At 41.6% G+C, this 15,946-nt stretch overlaps 1 protein-coding gene across 1 annotated transcript; it reads right to left on the bottom strand.

Annotated features, from left to right (window-relative positions):
* Positions 1 to 3,912: 3,912 nt before the first annotated feature.
* LOC118793606 (GATA zinc finger domain-containing protein 14-like) lies at positions 3,913 to 11,562 on the bottom strand. The gene is made up of 6 exons (XM_036551832.1): positions 11,523 to 11,562; positions 9,426 to 10,667; positions 8,878 to 9,161; positions 5,880 to 6,988; positions 4,366 to 5,591; positions 3,913 to 3,971 (listed from the first exon to the last, which is right to left on the bottom strand). The coding sequence occupies exons 1-5, from the start codon at positions 11,560 to 11,562 to the stop codon at positions 4,430 to 4,432; spliced, it is 3,837 nt and encodes a 1,278-aa protein (XP_036407725.1). The 3' UTR covers positions 3,913 to 3,971; positions 4,366 to 4,429.
* Between the last annotated feature and the right edge of the window lie 4,384 nt (positions 11,563 to 15,946).

The following is a 15,946-nucleotide window of genomic DNA, read 5'->3' on the forward strand; positions in this document are numbered from 1 at the left end:
CTACTTACTGTTTAAATCACTACAGTGGCAAACATAGAAGGTACAATTAGTTGGGTTTAAAGTCATGGAAGATATCTGATCACAGCAGCAGCTGCAGCAGATAAATTAGCTTTTAATGAAAAGTTATTTGAAAATTATTCTATTTGTATTTTATTAATCACTATAACTATTAAATACTGATTGGGCATTTGTGGGGCAACTTTTTGGCTAACCCTTTAATTATTTAATTCGTTCATAAATCAAAGGGCATTAGCCAAGAAGCTGCCAAATGTTCAATCTTAGGCTATTTTACTCCATTAAAAACATTGTGGACATTATTATATTTTAGTTCAGTTATATTACTTACTTGTGCCGTTCACATTGATTGAGTTGGGGTCAATATTTAATTGAACTTGTGCGTTCAGCACTGCATTTCTCAGAGTGTTGCCAATCTCAGCAACACTGGGCACAGATGCTGATGAGCTGAAGGTCAGATCTGCAGTTGTGATGACAGAGCCACTCCTAGAAACACACACAGAGACAGGTAGACAGGTCATGCTATCATATTCATCAATGCTATCACAGACACAAACATATTCACATGCACCCTCACACTTCTGGATGCACAAGGACATCACACACACACACAGAACACACACACACACACACACACAATGAAATAACATATTGCTCACCTGAAGCTCTTTACTGTCAAACTTATGAATGATTGGAAGGCATTTTTGAACACCGGTTCTATCTGAAAATAAACACAAAGTTCTGTAACCTACACGTAGATTCAAAGATCAAATATATCAACCAAGAAATGTATGCATATGCATATATATGTATAGTATAAAGTTCAATCAGCTGCAAAATCTATACTGGATCTGGAGATTAAACCGAAACCAAAACTATTTTCTTCCTGTTTTTTTTTTTTCTTCAAAGCAGGCTTAACACATAAGAAACTTACTTGTTGCTTAGTAATCTGCGCTCTAGTCTTAAAGGCTTCTGAAGAGGGGTTTGAAAGATCGGGTACGAATGTATCACTGGAGGTGAACTCTAGCTCCACAGTGGGGTTGGGGGCTGCAGTGGTGACTACTGTTGTGGTAGCAACAGTGGTTGTGGCAGCTGTTGTGGAATTTGTAATGTTCGGGGTTCCTGTTAAGACATAAATTCCCCAAAAATTAGACAAGGAGAAGACAATGCAGAGAAAAAGGAAAAAGTATAGCACTTGTATAGCACATAGTTGTGCTGGTATTCTGTGTTTGGGGTGCTTAGAAAATATGTAAAATGTGAAATAAAAAAGAAAAAAAACAATAAGCACATAGGATTGACTTACTTATGATAGTAATGGTGTTAGTGTCAACGGTGAGGTTGAATGTCTGTGTGATGTTGGTTTTGGTCACAGCGTCTACGAACGTGGTAACAATGTCTTCACTAGCAGGAACCGTGTTGACGACAGTTGTGTTAAACTCAAGCTCCACCTCTGCCTCTGTGTTGTTCACACGGATTCTGCTCACAGGTCTGCAAAGGAGCGGGAGACAGAAAGACAGAGGGAATGAAACAGCAATGGTGCAAAGAGAAAAATGGTCACTGAAGCCACTGGTGTGTAATTTATTCCTTACAGACACAGTGATATCATAGACCATAAGTGCACCACGATGCCAGTCAGTAAGTGGTTTTGGATTGAGAATGCATGCTGAGACATCAACTGAGACATGGACAGATGGGCTGATTTGTATCAACAAAAGAAAAAAAGAGAAAAAAAAAATTATTGAGAAATATGTAAACCAGGAATTTTCACATTGATGAAGGGATCAGCTCACTGAACCATATTATATTAATGAAATTCTAAATATGATACATTCCGACACTCTGTTTTTTAATCCAGGTAACTACATACAGTTAGTCAATCCAAGCTTTAGGCAACGACACCAGAAAAGTGCTTTTAAGAGGTCCAACAAGTCTAAATTAATTAGCATTGCACTGCATAAGAGACCTATGTTAAAAAGTGAGTCTTCCTATAAGCCCCCTATTTTTTCAGTACATATGCTGTTCCTTGGACACAAGTATTAATGAACATAATGTGAATTTCTATATCTTTCCTGATGATCAGTTCTACCAGGTGATAAGAATACTGCCAGTGCACTGAATCATATTAAAGATAGCAAACTCTGGGTATCACATAACCTAATTGTTTACAATTGGAGCTAAAATGAGAGTGACAGAAAACTGTGAAGCACCCTTCAAACACACATCAGAGATGCATTTTACACAGAAATTATTTAAGAGCAAATTAAAAACATCTGTTTTAGTTTGTGTATTGATGATCTGCACTTTTATTTGGTTTTTAGTTTATGAACCTTGTCTTATGTTTTATTGCCTCTTATTCATTTTTCTTTTTAATTACATTTTAATTTCAGGCTATCATTTTATATCTGTTCTTTTCACATGCCTGGTTTTGTAAAATGATATTGTTTTATAATTTTTTCTTTGATTTTTAAATAATTTTTGGCTGGAAACTTTGTATGAAAGATACTTATATTAATATTGCTATTAGATACATTAGATTAACATTGGTATTATTATCAACAACAACAACAACAACAACAATAATAATGTTTAGGTTAAAAAAGAACATTCAGTGGCTTGTTTATGTAGCTTACTTACCTTGGTTGAAATAGATTAAAAGATACATAGAGTTATCATAATAATTGTTTAACAAAAATAGAAGACTATTTTACTCCTTACAAACATAGGTAGATTAATTTACCTGAATGCAAGCACAATTGTGCGGATGAAAAGAACGCCATAACGTGTTCTGTAGATCTGATCAAACTGTGTGGATAAGTGAGAGAAGAAACATCTGTTTGTATTCAAGACTATGATTTTGGACACGCACTGTAACATGACAAAAGTCTACGAATGTCATTCAGTAGAACAGCAGGTAAATTACTAATGCGTTGACAATGTTCTCAGTTTGAAAACATTTTCATGCAATATAATATATTTTTTGAAAATGACCCTTGTTTCAGAGATTATTACAGAGAAAAGAGAGAGTGACAAAGATACACAAAGTGAAAATATACTTACCACTTGGACAACAACGGCTTCTAGGGCCTTGAATTCTTGTGATTCCTTATTACTTAATGCAGGAACAAATGGTTTTTGGAAGGTCACTTGCAGTGCCACAAATGGAGCACTAGGTGGGCGTGTAGTGGTTGTGGTGGTGGTGGTTGTAGTTGTTGTAGTTGTAGTTGTTGTAGTTGTGGTTGTAGTAGTTGTGGTTGTAGTAGTTGTGGTCGAAGTAGTTGTTTTAGTTGTTGGACTTGTACTTTTGGTTGTTGTTATGGTTGTAGCTGGAGCTGAAGTGGGAGCTTTACTTAGCTGTGTTGTAGAAGCAGTTGTAACACCTGTTGTTAAAGTTGTGGTAGAAAGAGTGGTGGCAGCTGTAATGGGACCTGGTCTTACTGTTGTAGTTGGAATGGTAGTGATAGCTATAGTGGGAGCTGCTGTAACTGTCGTGGTGGGAATCGTAACAGTTGTAGAAGCGGTTGTAACACCTGTTGCCACAGTAGTAGTTATGGCTGTTGTTGCAACTAGGATAGAATCAACTTTAATTGAGTCAGTGTTGATGTTTAAATCAACTATTGAATTCAGAACTGCATTTCGGAGAGTGTTGCCTATGATAGCAGCATCAGGTGGAGGAGAACTGAAGGCAAGATCTGCAGTTGTGATGACAGATCCCTTCCTTCAAAGAAACATAAACACAGATGGGCCATGTTATCATATCATATTAGGCAAAGTTATCACAGAAACAAAATTTATTCATTCATACATGCACATATGAATGAACACACGCATGCCCACACGTGCGCGCGCACATGCACCCACACACACACACACAAAATAAAATTACATATTGCTCACCTGAAGCTCTTTACTGTCAAACTTATGAATGACTGGAAGTCTTTTTTGAACACCGGTTCTATCTGGGAAAAAAAACCCCACAAAGTTTTGTAACCTACATGTAGATTCAAAGATCATTTGTATCTACCAAGAAATATAATAAATGCATCTATACATATATGAATGATGGGAATCTAGAACTGAACATTGGTTCTATGTGAAAGTAAAGACAAGGTTCAAATTATATAAGCCTACATGTTGGTTAACAAGAGTAAATTGTATTTCATGTATCTATCAACAAATGTACTGAATGCACATATTTTATGAAGTTTACTGGAAACACATGTTCTTCTAGCAACAGAATGATGTGACTTTTGAAATCCTTGATAATTTGTTAAGAAGAAACCAAATCAGATATTATTCTGTTCCTTTCTTAAAGATATACCTTCATGTCTGTTTCCCACATAAGAGGCTTACCTGTTGCCTTGTCTTCTCTGCTCTAGTTTGAAAAAGTTCTGAAGTGGGGTCTGAAAGCTGGGAATCAAATAAATCCGTAGATGTGAACTCTAGTATCCGGGTCAATTGTATGGGGATAGTGACTGTGGTAGGTATGGTAGTAACACTTGTAGTGGGGATAGCAGTTACAGTTGTAGTAGGAGCTGTTGTTACTGTTGTAGTAGGAATGGTTGTTACTGTTGTAGTAGGAGCTGTTGTTACTGTTGTAGTAGGGCCTGCTGTCATTGTTGTGGTGGGAATGGTTGTCACTGTTGTAGTAGGACCTGCTGTCACTGTTGTGGTAGGAATGGTTGTTACAGTTGTAGTAGGACCTGCTGTCATTGTTGTGGTAGGAATGGTTGTCACTGTTGTAGTGGAAGATGCTGTTACTGTTGTGGTAGGACCTGCTGTCACTGTTGTGGTAGGAATGGTTGTGACAGTTGTAGTAGGACCTGCTGTCACTGTTGTGGTAGGAATGGTTGTGACAGTTGTAGTAGAAGCTGGTGTTACTGTTGTGGTAGGAATGGTTGTGACAGTTGTAGTAGGACCTGCTGTTACTGTTGTGGTAGGAACAGCTGTGACTGTTGTGGTAGGAATGGTTGTGACAGTTGTAGTAGGACCTGCTGTCACTGTTGTGGTAGGAATGGTTGTGGCAGTTGTAGTAGGACCTGCTGTCACTGTTGTGGTAGGAATAGCTGTGACAGTCGTAGTAGGAGCTGTTGTTACTGTTGTGGTAGGAGCTGCTGTCACTGTTGTGGTAGGAATAGTTGTTACAGTTGTAGTAGGAGCTGTTGTTACTGTTGTAGTAGGAGATGCTGTTACTGTTGTGGTAGGAATGCTTGTAACAGTAGTTGTAGGACCTCCTGTTACTGTTGTAGTAGGAGATGCTGTTACTGTTGTGGTAGGAATGTTTGTAACAGTAGTTGTAGGACCTGCTGTCACTGTTGTGGTAGGAATGGTTATGACAGTTGTAGTAGGACCCGCTGTCACTGTTGTGGTAGGAATAGTTGTTACAGTCGTAGTAGGAGCTGTTGTTACTGTTGTAGTAGGAGATGCTGTTACTGTTGTGGTAGGAATGCTTGTAACAGTAGTTGTAGGACCTCCTGTTACTGTTGTAGTAGGAGATGCTGTTACTGTTGTGGTAGGAATGTTTGTAACAGTAGTTGTAGGACCTGCTGTCACTGTTGTGGTAGGAATGGTTGTGACAGTTGTAGTGTGAGCAGCTGCTACTGTTGTGGTAGGAATGGTTGTCACTGTTGTAGTGGAAGATGCTGTTACTGTTGTAGTAGGAATGGTTGAGACAGTAGTTGTAGGACCTCCTGTCACCATTGTGGTAGGAGCTGGTGTTACTGTTGTGGTAGGAATGGTTGTCACTGTTGTAGTGGGAGCCATTGTTACTGTTGTGGTAGGAATGGTGGTGGCAGTTGTAGTAGGACCTGCTGTTACTGTTGTAGTAGGACCTGCTGTTACTGTTGTGGTAGGAATGGTTATGACAGTTGTAGTGGGAGCCATTGTCACTGTTGTGGTAGGAATGGTTGTGACAGTTGTAGTAGGACCTGCTGTCACTGTTGTTGTAGGAACAGCTGTGACTGTTGTGGTAGGAATGGTTGTGACAGTTGTAGTAGGACCCCCTGTCACTGTTGTGGTAGGAATGTTTGTAACAGTAGTTGTAGGACCTGCTGTCACTGTTGTGGTAGGAACTGCTGTTACTGTTGTGGTAGGAATGGTTGTGACAGTTGTAGTAGGACCTGCTGTCACTGTTGTAGCAGGTATGGTAGTAACAGTTGTAGTGGGAGCAGCTGTTACTGTTGTGGTAGGAACTGCTGTTACTGTTGTAGTAGGAATAGTTGTGACAGTTGTAGTAGGACCCGCTGTCACTGTTGTGGTAGGAATGTTTGTAACAGTAGTTGTAGGACCTGCTGTTACTGTTGTGGTAGGAATAGTTGTTACAGTTGTAGTAGGAGCTGTTGTTACTGTTGTAGTAGGACCTGCTGTCACTGTTGTGGTAGGAATGGTTGTGACAGTTGTAGTAGGAGCTGTTGTTACTGTTGTGGTAGGAATGGTTGTGACAGTTGTAGTGGGAGCTGTTGTTACTGTTGTGGTAGGGGCTGCTGTCACTGTTGTGGTGGGAATGGCTGTGACAGTTGTGGTGGGAACTGCTGTTACTGTTGTAGTAGGACTGTTTGTAACAGCATTTGTAACAGCTGCTGCCACTGTTGTGGTAGGAGCTGCTGTCACTGTTGTGGTAGGAGCAGCTGTTACTGTTGTAGTGGGAGATGCTGTTACTGTTGTAGTAGGAATGGTTAAGACAGTAGTTGTAGGACCTGCTGTCACCGTTGTGGTTGGAGCAGCTGTTACTGTTGTGGTAGGAGCTGCTGTCACTGTTGTGGTAGGAGATGCTGTTGCTGTTGTAGTGGGAGCTGCTGTTACTGTTGTGGTAGGAATGGTTGTGACAGTTGTAGTAGGAGCTCCTGTTACTGTTGTGGTAGGAGCTGCTGTCACTGTTGTGGTAGGAGATGCTGTTGCTGTTGTAGTGGGAGCTGCTGTTACTGTTGTGGTAGGAATGTTTGTAACAGTAGTTGTAGGACCTGTTGTCACTGTTGTGCTAGGAGGTGCTGTTTCAATTGTAGTGGGAGCTGCTGTTACTGTTGTGGTAGGAGCTGCTGTTACTGTTGTAGTAGGAGCATTGGTTATAGTTGTAGTTGGAGCTCCTGTGACAGTTGTAGTGGGGACTTCAGTGACAGTTGTTGTTGGCACTCCTGAAAGAGTTGTAGTGGGAGCATTGGTTATGGTTGTAGTTGGTGCTCCTGTGACAGTTGTAGTGGGAGCATTGGTTATAGTTGTAGTTGGAGCGTCAGTGAAAGTTGTAGTGGGGGCTTCAGTGACAGTTGTTGTTGGTGCTCCTGCAAGAGTTGTAGTGGGAGCATTGGTTATGGTTGTAGTTGGAGCCCCTGTGACAGTTGTAGTGGGGGCTTGAGTGACAGTTGTTGTTGGTGCACCTGTGACAGTTGTAGTGGGAGCATTGGTTATGGTTGTAGTTGGAGCCCCTGTGACAGTTGTAGTGGGGGCTTCAGTGACAGTTGTAGTGGGGAGTTCAGTGACAGTTGTTGTTGGCACACCTGTGACAGTTGTAGTGGGAGCATTGGTTATGGTTGTAGTTGGAGCCCCTGTGACAGTTGTAGTGGGGGCTTCAGTGACAGTTGTAGTGGGGAGTTCAGTGACAGTTGTTGTTGGCGCACCTGTGACAGTTGTAGTGGGAGCATTGGTTATGGTTGTAGTTGGAGCCCCTGTGACAGTTGTAGTGGGGGCTTCAGTGACAGTTGTAGTGGGGAGTTCAGTGACAGTTGTTGTTGGCGCACCTGTGACAGTTGTAGTGGGAGCATTGGTTATGGTTGTAGTTGGAGCCCCTGTGACAGTTGTAGTGGGGGCTTCAGTGACAGTTGTAGTGGGGAGCTCAGTGACAGTTGTTGTTGGCGCACCTGTGACAGTTGTAGTGGGAGCATTGGTTATGGTTGTAGTTGGAGCCCCTGTGACAGTTGTAGTGGGGGCTTCAGTGACAGTTGTAGTGGGGAGTTCAGTGACAGTTGTTGTTGGCGCACCTGTGACAGTTGTAGTGGGAGCATTGGTTATGGTTGTAGTTGGAGCCCCTGTGACAGTTGTAGTGGGGGCTTCAGTGACAGTTGTAGTGGGGAGTTCAGTGACAGTTGTTGTTGGCACACCTGTGACAGTTGTAGTGGGAGCATTGGTTATGGTTGTAGTTGGAGCTTCTGTGACAGTTGTAGTGGGGGCTTCAGAAACAGTTGTAGTGGGGGCTTCAGTGACAGTTGTTATTTGTGCTCCTGTGAGAGTTGTCGTGGGAGCATTGGTTATGGTTGTAGTTGGAGCGTCAGTGAAAGTTGTAGTGGGGGCTTCAGTGACAGTTGTTGTTGGTGCTCCTGCAAGAGTTGTAGTGGGAGCATTGGTTATGGTTGTAGTTGGAGCCCCTGTGACAGTTGTAGTGGGGGCTTGAGTGACAGTTGTTGTTGGTGCACCTGTGAGAGTTGTAGTGGGGGCTTCAGTGACAGTTGTAGTGGGGAGTTCAGTGACAGTTGTTGTTGGTGCACCTGTGACAGTTGTAGTGGGAGCATTGGCTATGGTTGTAGTTGGAGCTTCTGTGACAGTTGTAGTGGGGGCTTCTGTGACAGCTGTTGTTGGTGCACCTGTGACAGTTGTCATGGGAGCATTGGTTATGGTTGTAGTTGGAGCTTCAGAGACAGTTGTAGTGGGGACTTCTGTGACAGTTGTTGTTGGTGCACCTGTGACAGTTGTCGTGGGAGCATTGGTTATGGTTGTAGTTGGAGCTTCAGAGACAGTTGTAGTGGGGACTTCAGAAACAGTTGTAGTGGGGGCTTCAGAAACAGTTGTAGTGGGGGCTTCGGTGACAGTTGTAGTGGGGGCTTCAGAAACAGTTGTAGTGGGGGCTTCAGTGACAGTTGTAGTGGGAGCTTCAGAGACAGTTGTGGTGGGGGCTTCAGAAACAGTTGTAGTGGGGGCCTCGGTGACAGTTGTAGTGGGGGCCTCAGAGACAGTTGTTGTGGGAGCCTCAGAGACAGTTATGGTTGTGGTTGGACCTTCTGTTTCAGTTGTAGTGGGGACTTCAGAAACAGTTGTACTGGGGGCTTCGGTGACAGTTGTAGTGGGGGCTTCAGAGACAGTTGTAGTGGGGGCTTCAGAAATAGTTGTAGTGGGGGCTTCAGAAACAGTTGTAGTGGGGGCCTCGGTGACAGTTGTAGTAGGGCCTTCAGAGACAGTTGTAGTGGGGACTTCAGAAACAGTTGTAATGGGGGCTTCAGAAACAGTTGTAGTGGGGGCTTCAGAAACAGTTGTAGTGGGGGCTTCAGAAACAGTTGTAGTGGGGGCCTCTGTGACAGTTGTAGTGGGGGCCTCAGTGACAGTTGTAGTAGGGGCTTCAGAGACAGTTGTTGTGGGAGCCTCAGAGACAGTTATGGTTGTGGTTGGACCTTCTGTTTCAGTTGTAGTGGGGACTTCAGAAACAGTTGTACTGGGGGCTTCAGTGACAGTTGTAGTGGGGGCTTCAGAGACAGTTGTAGTGGGGGCTTCAGAAAGAGTTGTAGTGGGGGCCTCGGTGACAGTTGTAGTAGGGGCTTCAGAGACAGTTGTAATGGGGGCTTCAGAAACAGTTGTAGTGGGGGCTTCAGAAGCAGTTGTAGTGGGGACTTCAGTGACAGTTGTAGTAGGGGCTTCAGAAACAGTTGCAGTGGGGGCTTCAGAAACAGCTGTAGTGGGGACTTCAGTGACAGTTGTAGTGGGGGCCTCAGTGACAATTGTAGTGGGGGCCTCGGTGACAGTTGTAGTAGGGGCTTCAGAGACAGTTGTAATGGGGGATTCAGAAACAGTTGTAGTGGGGGCTTCAGAAGCAGTTGTAGTAGGGACTTCAGTGACAGTTGTAGTAGGGGCTTCAGAAACAGTTGCAGTGGGGGCTTCAGAAACAGCTGTAGTGGGGACTTCAGTGACAGTTGTAGTGGGGGCCTCAGTGACAATTGTAGTGGGGGCTTCAGAGACAGTTGTTGTGGGAGCTTCAGAGACAGTTATGGTTGTGGTTGGACCTTCTGTTTCAGTTGTAGTGGGGGCTTCAGAAACAGTTGTACTGGGGGCTTCAGAAACAGTTGTACTTGGGTCCTCAGTGATAGTTGTACTGAGGGCCCCGGTGACAGTTGTAGTAGGGGCTTCAGAGACAGTTGTAATGGGGGCTTCAGAAACAGTTGTAGTGGGGGCTTCAGAAACAGTTGTAGTGGGGGCTTCAGTGACAGTTGTAGTGGGAGCTTCAGAGACAGTTGTAGTGGGGGCTTCAGAAACAGTTGTAGTGGGGGCCTTGGTGACAGTTGTAGTGGGGGCCTCTGTGACAGTTGTAGTAGGGATTTCAGAGAAAGTTGTAGTGGGGGCTTCAGAGACAGTTGTAATGGGGGCTTCAGAAACAGTTGTAGTAGGGATTTCAGAGAAAGTTGTAGTGGGGGCTTCAGAGACAGTTGTAATGGGGGCTTCAGAAACAGTTGTAGTCGGGACTTCAGTGACAGTTGTAGTGGGGGCTTCAGAAACAGTTATGGCAGTGGTTGGATCTTCTGTTGCAGTTGTAGTGGGGACTTCAGAAACAGTTGTACTGGGGGCTTCAGAGACAGTTGTAGCGGGGACTTCAGAAACAGTTGTAGTGGGGGCTTCAGAAACAGTTGTAGTGGGGGCTTCAGTGACAGTTGTGGTGGGGGCCTCTGTGACAGTTGTAGTGGGGGCTTCAGAGACAGTTGTTGTGGGAGCCTCAGAGACAGTTATGGTTGTGGTTGGACCTTCTGTTTCAGTCGTAGTGGGGGCTTCAGAGACAGTTGTAGTAGGGACTTCAGTTACAGTTGTAGTTGGAGCTTCTGTTTCAGTGGTAGTGGGGTCTTCAGTGGTACTTGTCAGTGGTACTCCTGTGACAGTTGTTGTGGGATCACTGTTTATGGTTACAGTAGAATCTTCCGTAGTTGTAGCAGAGTCCACAGTTGTGGTTGCAATAGGTATGTCAGTTTCAGTTGTACCAGTATTTTCAGTTATTGTGGTAGTGGGGTCTGCAGTTATTGTTGTCACAGTGACTTCTGCCACAGTTGAAGCGGGGACTTCAGTTGTACTTTGTCCAGCTGTGTTCATAGCTTTAGTTACTGCAGTTGGGGTGAACATTAACATTATAACCTTAGTTAATATTTTAATTATAGTGAAGAAGAATTAAACTGCAATATAATACTTTTAAATCAGTTTCACACCACCAATACCGGCAAATTAGCAGTATTGCAATGATACTATTGTTTACTCCCTTACTGTCCATCCATATCACTGACTAATGCTGGAATAATACTGCCACATTGCTTGTTGGTACCCTTTTACATACATCAGTCAGGCACCCTGATGTTGCCTGTAGCAGATGCCAAATTATTGCAATGACTAACATCTGCACATCTTTGTTTCTTTCAAATCTGAAAATGGAAAATTGATGTGGGTGACACTGCAGTATTTCCACCTTACATCCCATTCTCACCTAAGTGAAGAATAGAAAATTCTGGCTGGCTATAGAAATTAAAAAAAAAAAACAGTAAATTGGTACATTAACTCACCTATGAGGAAGAAAATACTAGCAATTAGTTTTCTGTTCATCTTGACTGAATTTGTTTCTTGAGAAGAGTAATCTGGAAGAGCTGGAAGGATGAGACAAGTGGCATTTTATTGACACTCTAGTGATCAAGATTTAATACAAAATGATAAATGCCTACATATAGGCAGAGCACAACCACCACAGTTTTTTTTAGAACAACACAGAGAAAGCACAGAGGCAGCAGCATGGGCAAGAATCTCCACCAGTTATATGCTATAGCAGTATACATACTAGGGCAGAAGTGGAGAATGTGTACAGTCATACGGGAGCACTGAAACCAACCGATCCCATCAGAGTCAGCTGATCTTAATCACGGTAGTAGAAGAGTAAGTAATAACAGTAAGGAAGGTTTTTGGCACCATACATATCTATGGGTATGTTCCTCTCCAAGTCTGTACATAGAGTACAGTTAACAGTAGCACAGACTAAATAGATGAGTTTTTAGCATAGATTTTAATATTGAGACCCAGTCTGACTTCCTGGTATGCTTCAGAAGATTATTTCACAAGAATAGGGCTCTGTAGGAGAAGGCTGTATCACTTGCTGAACTTTTTGATATGGTAGGATGCAGCAAATAACATGTTGTAAATGGAGCAGCAGTGTAGTCTGATAAAGAAGGAGCAGTTCTGCCAGATATGAAGGTGCAATACCATCAATACCTTTGCAGGTTATGAGACGTACCTTGAAATCTGCATTTCACCTGACAGGAAGCCAATGACGAGACTCCAACACAGGAGAAACATGCTCATTTTTTTATTTAGTTAGAATGCATGCCGCTACATTCTGTACATGTTAAAGAGGCTATATGGTTTAATGTGATGGTCAAAAGGTGAGGCCAGGGTCAATTGTGACTCTGAGGTCTTTAGCAAGCAGATTTTGTGCAACTATCAATATTCAAGGTCAGATCAGACAGGGTATTCATTATGTTTTTGGAATTGTTATGTTTTTGGTATTACCATTTCAGTTTTATCAGAATTAAGAAGCAGAAAATTAGCATTAATACAATCCTTTATGTCTGTAATGCATGCCTCTAGCCGAGAGAGTTGTAACAGCTCACCTGGATTCTGACAAGAACAGCTCTGTATCGTCAGCATAGTAATGAAAGTTTATACCATGCTTACAAATAATATCATCAATAGGTAGCATATATAAAGAGAAGAGTGGAGGTCCCCAAACTTAACCTTGTGGAATACGACATTTACCCTTTAAACTGAAACCAGAGAGAGCCTGTCCACAAAGCCCAACAAAGTTTTCAGGTCTATTCAGTAATATTTTGTGCTCAACAGTGTCATAAGCAGCACGTAAGTCCAGAACCACAGACAGAACCACAATTCTAAGATATTAGCAAATCCTTCTCAACATCACCAAGTGCTGTTTCACTACTATGAAGTGATCTGAAACCTGACTGAAGTGGGTCAAACACATCATACAATTTCAAGAACATATTCATTTCCAGACCCTCAGCTTTCTCAAGAATTTTGGATAGAAAAGGAAGATTTGAGATACGCCTGTAATTCTTCAGATTAATACAATCAAGATGAGGTTTCTTTAAATGTGTCTTAATTACATCCACTTTCAGTGATTTTGGAAAACATCCTTTAGGTTGAAATGTGTTGAATATATTCAGCATAGGTTAGCCTAATACAAGAACAGATTTATTGGTGTAGGGTTACGCAAGCAGGTGGAAGGCTCAGATGACATAACAAATTTAATTAAAAACTCAAAAATTCAGTACCATCATGATCTTGTACTGTCTGAGCATTAGAATTTAGAAAGCCAGGGAAGAGTAGAATTACTTGGAATTGGAGCCAGTTTTATTATCTGGTCTATGATCTTTTTTATCTTTTCAGTGAAAAAAATCGGTTTTGATTAATACTGCATTTTGAAGCATTACCTATTTATCACCAATAGGTTATCGGTTAATTTGGAAACTTAAAAGATGTTTGTGATTATTTTTGTTCTCACTTAAATTAGAGAAACATGAGGACCCCGCTGGGGCAAGAGCTTTCTTGTGCTGAGTCAGGCTGTCCTCCCAGGCAGAGTGAAAAACATCTAATTCTAATGAACATCGCTTGCACTCCAATTCCTCAAATCCTTGTTTAAGGGCACAGGTACGGCTAGCAAAAGGCTGTGAGCTTTTTTTGGCTGCTCTTTTGCTTTAAGGAGTATGAGTATGTCTCAGGTTGTAATTTAATTTCTATCTCAGTTGATCAACTGGCAATGAGTCAGAGTTTTCCTTGCTTAAGAGGACCTCTGGGAGGTTGTTTTTCAACTTTTTAGTGGAGTTGACAGAGTAGTGGAGCTGATATAACAATTCATAAAAAACTATTTCATTCACTTAATGGGGACATCAGTTTAGTTTCAAAGGTAATGAGAAAGTGGACCGATCAATGCAGAATCATGGGAAGCGACGGTCAGATTCATAACCTCAAGGCCATATGATAAGACTAGATCTATGGTGTGTGGCAGTGAATAGGTCCAGACACTTGGACAAAGCCAACAATCATGAAAGTAAAGGCTCTTCCTAAGGGATTTGTATCATTACCTTCATCTTTATTAAAATCACCTACAATCACAGCTTAATCTGTTAAAATTGTCATCTTAGATAAAAAGTCAGCAAATTCTCAAAGAAACACCACAAGGACCTGGAGGCTTAAAAATGTTTACTAATATAGAATATTGATAAAAGCTATATCAATCAGCAAACAGTAGGTGCTTTATGATTAATATGCATTCTGATAAACCAATATATACCATTTTTACATTTATTTTGTGAGAGTCTCTCTAAAAGCAAAACAGAATTTAGAAATCATGTAATCCTGTCGACCACTACAAACTGCTTATGTAAAAAATAAGAATGAGCTGTGCCCTTTTTTACTGGGAGTGCAAAATTGTGAGGAATATTTACCCCCTCATGTATTGCTCTCAAAAAAGTGCACATTAACCACAAGAGACAACACAACACCATATCACACTCCATTGCAGTTTCTCACATTTGTACCACATATGTAAAACTGGCAATGATAATATAATTTTTAGTAGATGATAATTGATGCCCTTATGGTATCATTTAAAAGTCATTTTCATTCAAATGAAGGTCCTAAAATGGTGCTGAACCAAATATGTTGTCCCAAACTGCGAGAGCTGACTGTGGCTGTGAGCGCACTCTGAAGCCATCTTCAGTCACTGTCCTCTGCAGTGAAAGGCAGTTTGAAGAAACCTGAAGAGAATGTTTTTTGAATGGAGAAAAATGCCAATCATCTAAGCATTTTAATAAAATGAAACAGAGTTAGGTGTGATCATATAATCAGTCGCGATGTTGCTGCAGTAGAAATGAAACAAAGCATTTTTGCCATAGTTCATCCAGCCCCCCTCCCTGCACTTCTCTACAGCCACTCTCCCAAAGAGGAAACAATGTTCCCAGCTCAGACAGCTGATGGCGCCTGAGCCCTCTCTCTCTCTATATATATATATGTGCACCCATTAAACAGGGCATAGCACACACTATTTTTATATATTTGTTATACACGTTATATTTATATAAATAAGCTGGTTGACAGAATTACATGATTTCTAAATTCTCTCACAAAAGAAATGTAAAAATGGTATATAGTGGTTTATCACAATGCATTTAAACATGAAGAACCTACAGATTGCTTAGCTTTTGGTTTGATATAGTTTTTATTATTATTATTATTGCATATTGGTAAAAATTTATAAGCCTCCATACAGAGCTCACACACAGCGTCAAGTCAAACAAAAGTGAAAGCATTACCAAGCATCAATCATTAATTATTAATTATCATTAATTATATATATATTTTTTGAAAAACGCTCACCCCTCAACAGTTTCTCCTTGACTTTGGATTTGGCAAATAAATATGGTATACTCTATTGATCACTATGTCTTCTGCACAATAGGAAACACTTAAAGTGCCAAACTACTCTGATACACTTGCATGCAATACCCATGGCTACTTTTTTACACTGCTAACCACACAGCCTACAACCAATGAGGTTGGGTGCAAAATTTGCACATCTTATTCTGAAAACGTATAACCGCCAATGGTAGCAAACATCGATAGAACCCATCGAGGAACCATAATAAGCCCACCCTACCCCTAAAGGACAAAGCCAGTGTCATCAATATGCCTCATCAGAGCCAGTTTGCATAGTGTGCTTGGTAATGTACTTTGACCACCAAGACACATGTCTTCATAACTGGAAGGAATATTACTAATTGCTATTCAGAGAAGACTATGTGCACTTAAGACCTCCCGTAATTCACATCTTTCACACCTTAACCCACACTTGTTGCTCCCAACGATAAAGATCACACATAGCTTACAGCCACACCATTGTCCATCACATACCAGAACACACACA

This window comes from Megalops cyprinoides, chromosome 18 (genome assembly GCF_013368585.1).
Source record: "Megalops cyprinoides isolate fMegCyp1 chromosome 18, fMegCyp1.pri, whole genome shotgun sequence".
Lineage (NCBI taxonomy): Eukaryota > Metazoa > Chordata > Actinopteri > Elopiformes > Megalopidae > Megalops > Megalops cyprinoides.